Below are 7,444 nucleotides of genomic sequence, written 5' to 3'. Positions count from 1 at the left end.
AGTGGTGTCTGAGTGGGTGGACTCGGTTGTCTGACGATCACTTCCTGCTCGGTTCTCTCTCCCTACCTCCAATGTTACCCCACCCTTCTCCCTCCTCCTCTCCTTTCCCTTCCTCTATTCACAACATGTCAACGAAGTACAAAAAACCTCCCCACACGGTAAGATGGAGACACAGAAACAGCACGAGAACAACGCAACACTACACACCGATCGAATGAATGCTACATAGCGGAAGGTTCGACTCATTGACCGATCTGCCTAGAACCAAGTCCCTGATACCCTTCCCAAAGACGAGAAGTCATAATACCACGAATAGACTAGGAATCTAATAGAAAAAATGGGGCACTGTAGACCAAGAAGAGAGTACCAGGAAGAGTGTATTGAATAAAGAGAAGTGAGTAAGGGGACGAGATCTGGAAGTCATGCAGGGGAAGGTCCCACGACCAAGGGGGGGCATTGACTGTAATCATACTATGATGTATAGAATAGCTTGTAGGGTGTAAGAATAAAAGCATAATTGTTCCGAGCTGAATTGTACTAATTTATTACAACCATCCATCTCATACATTACCAACTGCTTTCCTCTTCAATGATAAAATGTGTGTGTGTGTGTTACTGTCACTGATGTGTGTGCAGACAGCTTCGGGGAGTCAGACAGCCGTGTTAGAAGCTGCCGTTAGCTGATGCTTTTGCCTTGTAAACGTGCTACAGGTGTGTGTTTGTATGTCATTGCTCTGTTGTTTCATTTCTGTGCTGGGAGGCCGGTCTGATTCCCAGAGGAGCAGGAGTTACACATCAACCTTGAACGCACCAAGGCCACGCACATAAACCCAGACAAAGTGCGACATGACGCTGTTTACTGTGCCAACATCCTCTTAATTTACGTCTCTGTCTTTTTCTCTCGTGTCACGCCACCCATCGTATTTTTCCGAGATATTTATTTTTGCCATCGAGTCGGGCCAGCATGAGGCCAGAGCGCCACCAGCTCCGGATCCTGTGGTGCATTCATAACGCCATCAATTATTCACAGTACCCATCAGCCCAGCCGTTCTGGCACCGACCCGGGATCAGGGTCCAACCAGCAGCTCGTCTGGCTCCGGCCCGGCTGACTGGCAGAGAGGCTGCTCTGGGATCTGTCGGGACCCGGCAGAACGCTCACTGCAGCAGAAACAGCAGCATCTCATCTTACAGCTCCACTCGATTAAAGGACAGAGACTCACTAAAGACGCAAAGTGTGTGTATCTGTGCTGCGTATTTTTCTGGTTCCCAAGGTGGTCCAGTTCAAATTCTGCACACTGATAACAGCGGCCTTTTCCACTTTACTGTGACTGGATGTTCACTCCATCATGGCTGTGTATTTCTGAGATACATCACAGCTGACTCATTCATGTTCACATGCTTTATGTTCATATGGAGGCAACTGATTGGTCAATAATCAGCTGGGCCATAAAACAACCAACTATAACAGGATACTTTAGCATGATTAATACAACAGGAAGCTGTCAGTTATCCATTACAAACTGCTGTGCTGTCATTGTTCAAACCACAGAACTTTTATTTCTCAATGTTGTCAAAGGAACCAAATCTGAAGAACTATCTAGGAAACATCTAGAATATTTTCATTGGATATTTCACACATTAAAGCATTAAACGCAGTGTTTAGGGGGTAAATTCTGCCTTTAAATGGGGTCGAGGTTTTCTTAGCACTGATGTCGTACTCGCAACTTCATAAGTGAAACATTTCTAATAGATTTGACTTCATGAGTTGTGATTTATGTGGATGTTTATAATAAGGTCAGAACTCACCAAGGTCACTTAAAAATGTTTAGAAACCGCCTTTTCAGCCACACTAACAGCGTGGGTCAATGGATTACGATGCCACTTGGTTGATGTTGAAATATCTCGGTAGTTTCTGGATGGATTTCCATAAAATTGTGTGACATTCGTGGTTCCCAGAGGATGAATAGAGAGAAATATCACTGCAGCTGTTGGAGGTACTACCTGAGCAGCAATCTCTGAGGCTGGCAGACTAAACCAACACGGAAGTAACAAAAACTGCAGTTCCTCAAACGGCCACTTAAATGATCAGTGTCCATTAGGCAGCAGCCTTATATAGCCTCGATCCTGCAGAGTCAGGACTGCCAAGATGGTGATGGCCAGAGCCGACCGCACCGAGCTTCGTAACGGCTCTCCAAAAACCTTTGAGTGACGTCACGGAGACTACGTCCATTTTTAATTATACAGTGGTTCTGTTGGTTCAAAAACAACAATGGAAGCTGCTGAAGAAGTTAGAGTAGATGATGCTAGCATCAGTTATACCACAACTGGAGAGTATTTCTGCATTAAAAGCAAAGCAAAGAACGACACTGAAGGCTTTTATTGATGGTTTTCACTCTTCTCCCCGACTTGTTCATCCAATCATTTGTCAGTGTTTTTTTCAAGCACAGATGGGTCTGTGTAACAAACCATCTGGTGCATCAGCTTTAGTGTTACACTCACAGCGTTTCTGCATGATGTTTCACTCTGTGTTGGTACAATTGTCCCTCAGCTCCGATCATTCATGTTGCTTCTACAGTCTTGCTTTGACTTTGATGATGATTTGACATAATAAGGTTTGGATGTGGCAACTTCCTGCTGGGAATCTCGTGTAGAGTTTGGTGTGTGTCAGATGTGTCTGCTGTCACTGTGTGAGGATGGAGGTTGTTTGTATATCTTGTGTTAGTGATGCAAGTGTGTGTGTGTGTGTGTGTGTCTACACATAGACGTGTGAATGTGTAATGCTTTGCTTTCTCCGCTCTGCTTCACCTGCTGCCCAGGTAACCCTAAGACCCCGCCCTGCAATGCCATTGGCTCCGCTCAGCCCAATGAGCTTCCTGCTGCTTCCAGCGCCAGCCAATCCCGTAACGGTACAGACCACATGACTCTGTGTGCCACGTTCATACCGCTCCCCCCACCACGAATCCTGCAGCTGTTCCTCTGTCTGCATGTGCGTGGACGTCTTTGCACCGTCACATCGGCTGTTTTATCGTCCTGGAGTGTGTGTTCTGTGTGGTGATGAGTTCAGTGCAGTGTTGGGGAAATTTGCTTCTAAAATCTTCTTTATCTGATTTTTCTCAATATATTTAGTATTTTCTTTGAGTAAATACCACAACATGCTTCACAGATGATGGAAATATATAACAATCTCTGCATAGAGATTCAGCAAAAGGGTATCTGGGTAACTGTAGTTCTCACAGGTTTCTCCTCCAATGTGTCATCTACAAATCCAACCGAATCGAAGAGTTAGTTTTTTAGATGGAATTACACATTTCTGTTGCCCTTTATGTCTTACAGTACAGTCTAGTTTGGTAAATCTGAGTACAAATATTAATGTTAGGGGCAAGCATGTTGACGGAAAGAAAATGTGGACCGACTTGCAGATGCAGAAAAATGTCTGTAAAACAGAAATATTGTGAAGCAAATTGACTTTTGCCGTTTATCACTTGTTAAGATAAAAGGTTTGAGCCAAAAAATACCTTAAAATATGATTCAAGTGTGAAGCTCTGCTATTTATTGAAGCACATGTACAGTAGGTCAACAGTGTGTTGTCGTCTGCATAAAAAGCTGCTGATTTTAAATTTGTACTGTGGAATATTTTAAATACGCTCCATCTGTCTCCTCAGTGCTCTTGTCTTAATATCAACTGTATGATATTTACATATTATAAATAATTACTGTTTATATTTTACTATTCTGACCTGATTTGGTGACTCTGCTAACTATGTGTATCCATGCACATGAGTCACACGAGTGGAAAAACCACATATATATAATAAGATAAGATAAGATATGTTGTTTATTAAATAATGATCAAAAAGTCCCCCCAAAATACTATTTTTTATTACTAAACACAAGCTAAATCTGTAGTTTTAAAAAAAGAAAAAATGAAAAATACAATACAAACAAATGTGTGACCTCCAACACTGACTGTATGTTTACTGTGTTTATTTCAGCTCATTGTCATCAACAGTTCACAGCACATACCGGATACTTATGTGGTCCTTTGTGGCTAATGAGTGTCTGGTTTTGAACCCCCCCACTACAAACACACAAACACACCCTCATCACAACAAAGGGCTGCTCCACTTTCTGTCTTCCTGGCCCAGGGCCGTGTTTAGTGATGCATAGATTTCATTCTCAGCAGGGAACCCAGTCTGAACCCACCCTGCCCCTCTGCACACACACACAAACTTCATACATTTATACCAGACATTTACCCTGTAGCTATCTGGGAAACTTATTAGACCCCACCTACACACAATCCAATCACACACACACACATTTGCAATCATCACCGTCCCGTATTACAGAAGATGCCACTGCAGAAATATGTTGTTTTTTTTTGTACTTTTGCTGTAAACCTGAGAGGAATTTCACTGAAACTTGAGGACATAAGAATGCTGTTTTTTAATTTGACAGTTTTCTTTGTTGAATATAAGAAAAAAATCCCTGCAGCACTGATGCAAAATTACTAGATGCAGAAGATCTTCAGAAGGGAAAAGAAGCCAAAACTCAAGCCAGTAAAAAACTTGTTATTGTGCAAAAAGTGTTATCTTCACTTACCATTTATGTTCTTTAAAACATCATTGATATATTATCTCAGCCTCTCAGTGTGTTTACATGCACACAATATAATAATCAGATTATAGAACAGAAATACTTTTTGATCATATTAACACTAATACAATTGTTTAGAAAAATCTGATTATAATAGAATTAAGTTAACACAATAATGAGGTTTACATGAGCTGCCATGTAAACACGTTTTCTGTCTTATTTTGTCAAATTTATTTTGAAAATTGTCTTTCAAGTAAACAACATGACACTAGACATTAAAAAAAAAAGTCTTCTTAACAGTTGATGCCATTTTTCTTCCTTTTATTACCTGTATTTTCTAATGTATTTATTCTTAAAGGTCTGGAAAGACAACAATACGCTACATTATTATCAGTTTGTAGCACTAGAAACATCCCTCCAGACAGATCAAGTGAACGCCTTGTAGAAACTTAAATCAGATTATTATAGCGTGCATGCACACACTGAGTCTTCCTGGCTTTTCTTTCCCTTCCTTCTCTCTCTGTGGATGTTGTCACGGTGCCTTCAGGTGCCGTATGAAACACTTTCCTCTCAGTTTCATGGGACTGCAGTGGCTGCCTCTGTATCCTCATCCTCCATTTCATGATGAAGCAGGTTGCAGCTTTCTCTGCTCTCTATTCTGCTGCTTCATTTCTGTCTTACATCACCAAGGTTAATTTATTCAGCAGCAGCACGGCTTATTGATCAGCAGGATTGTTTTCTGTGTGAGCTGGCAGTTTTCTGTGTGTCGGGTGATGGGCTTTTTGTTTTGGAATCGGGGCGTTTATTAAACATATTTGTGACATTTACATCATCCTCCAGCGATCCAGCAGCTGTGAGGACTTTTATTTGTGTCATGTTTGTGTCTGTGTGAGTGATTTGTGTGTTTTGTTGTTTTTTAAATCAGTTAGTGACTTCCTGTCTCCACCCGCGATGGATCCGCCAATCAACAAACAGCTCTCCAACTCTTCAGCCGCCCTTCATTCACCAGAGAGAGGTAAGAGAGAGAGAGAGTTCATTCAGATTAGAGCTGCACGATATGGTAAAGATATTGTAAACTGCTAAATTGTGATTTTTTTCTGGGGTCTGTACCAAACTGTAGGGCTCCATTATAATCCTGTTCCGTCACACATTTTGCCTTTATGAAAAAACTGCAGCTTTGCATATTGCATATTATATTTTGATGATTGGTGGCAGCACTAATTCAGATATGATTTGAAAAACCTACCCAATGTTGAGGAATGCTGCAGCAAAGCACAACTTTAATTCACCAAAAGTTGCTCAAAAAAGCTAATTGCCCTGTAGATCTAATCTTACATGATCTGTAGGAGTGGTTAAACCAGCCAAGTTTGGCGTTTGCTGCAGGAAATTAGGAAAAATCAATCTTAAACATGGGCAGCACAGCAGTAAGGTTTCACCCTGCGAGAGGAAGATGATGATAACAAGGGTGATGCAGCACTTGCTTATGTAATCCGTCTAATCCTTACGTGATAGCAGAGGTCGAGGGTTGTTTCACCTGACCCAATCAATCATGTTAGCATACATACGAGGCATTACACTGCACAGCTGTTAAAGGCTACCATCACTTAAAGACTCCAATAATAAAAATGGATTCTGATTGATTAGGACAGCCTCTGTACTCTACAACTCTATTTATTGTGGTTGGATATTATTTCAAGCCTACACGATTTAACTAATGTTTTCATAAAGTAATTATTTTACACATTTATAATACAACTGGGCACATCCTTGAATTAAATCAGTGAAATCTGCACCTAAAGCAGATTCTGGGAGTCTGCTTTAAGTCCTTTTGTGGCCCCTTTGGACCGGATGAATTGTGGGTTTGGACAGCCCTCAGTACTCGCAGACTTCCAGAGTCTGGACATTTGGGTTCAGCCAAAGAAGACAGGACAGAATGTATGTAACCTGAGAGGCCAAACCCAGGGCGCCTCAGGTTTATAGCTCTGACCCCACGGTAAAAACTGAAGGCGACTCAGATAATTGTATCAACATTTTTGTCAACTCATCGTTTGCTCATGTGAGTTTTGACAGCTGAGAAGTGAGAAGACGATGTTTAGAGAGATTTTAGATCAATCAAGCCTTATCCTGTCTTCTTTTCAAGATATTGAATATGTGAAAAGCACATTATTTTGTATTGGAAACAGATTTAAATAATCCCACATTTATTTGTTTTTCATTTTAAATATATAAAAATGAATTTTGGGGCACAATAATACTCAAAAGGACATAATTCAGATTGAATATTTTGCATAACAGACTGATTTTGAGTGACTAGATTTCACTGCAGTGGATGCATTCATAGTTGTTCACCTGATTTAAAATAATAACTGCATCCTTTACATTAACAACACGTTACTTATGTGTTTAAAGATGTCCAATAATACAAGTAAAAGCTTATCGTATCTCTTTGGGATTAATCTTACAGGAAGTACATCTCTTTAATTTGTTATCAATATGTTTCTCTTTCCTTGGTCTGTGTCATCATCATGGTGTGTGTGTTTTTGTGTGTGTTTTTTAATCTGTCTGTTTGTGTTTGTGTGTGTTTGTGTTTGTGTCTGTTTGTGTTTGTTTGTTTGTGTGTAACAGAAGCGTTGAGCTGCTGTCTCACTGAGTCTTTATTCAGTAAATGAACTCAGTTCTGCTTTTAAAGTTTATTAAAGTTTAATTATGTTGTAAGATGATGTAATCATATTTAAATATATATACTGAAGTTCTGCTGAGTTCACACTGATTATAAATATAAATATAAATATAAATACTGTCACACTGAAGACTGAAGATCATGTTTATAATATAATTAATGTCTCTC

The 7,444-nt window shown here is 40.3% G+C and overlaps 1 protein-coding gene across 1 annotated transcript in view; it reads left to right on the top strand.

Annotated features, from left to right (window-relative positions):
* The window catches only part of map7d2b (MAP7 domain containing 2b), a gene marked incomplete in the record, with an annotated part of 21,203 nt that overhangs the window by 8,977 nt on the left and 4,782 nt on the right, over positions 1–7,444 (top strand). The window contains 2 exon segments of the mRNA XM_035655874.1: positions 2,817–2,906; positions 5,522–5,611. Of these exon segments, the coding sequence (XP_035511767.1) occupies positions 2,817–2,906; positions 5,522–5,611 (180 nt within the window).

This window comes from Morone saxatilis, unplaced genomic scaffold (assembly GCF_004916995.1).
Source record: "Morone saxatilis isolate NCDOM2014 unplaced genomic scaffold, NCSU_SB_2.0 Contig0, whole genome shotgun sequence".
Lineage (NCBI taxonomy): Eukaryota > Metazoa > Chordata > Actinopteri > Moronidae > Morone > Morone saxatilis.
The sequence above is the reverse complement of the archived record's forward strand: the minus strand, read 5'-3'. Positions and strand labels throughout refer to the sequence as shown.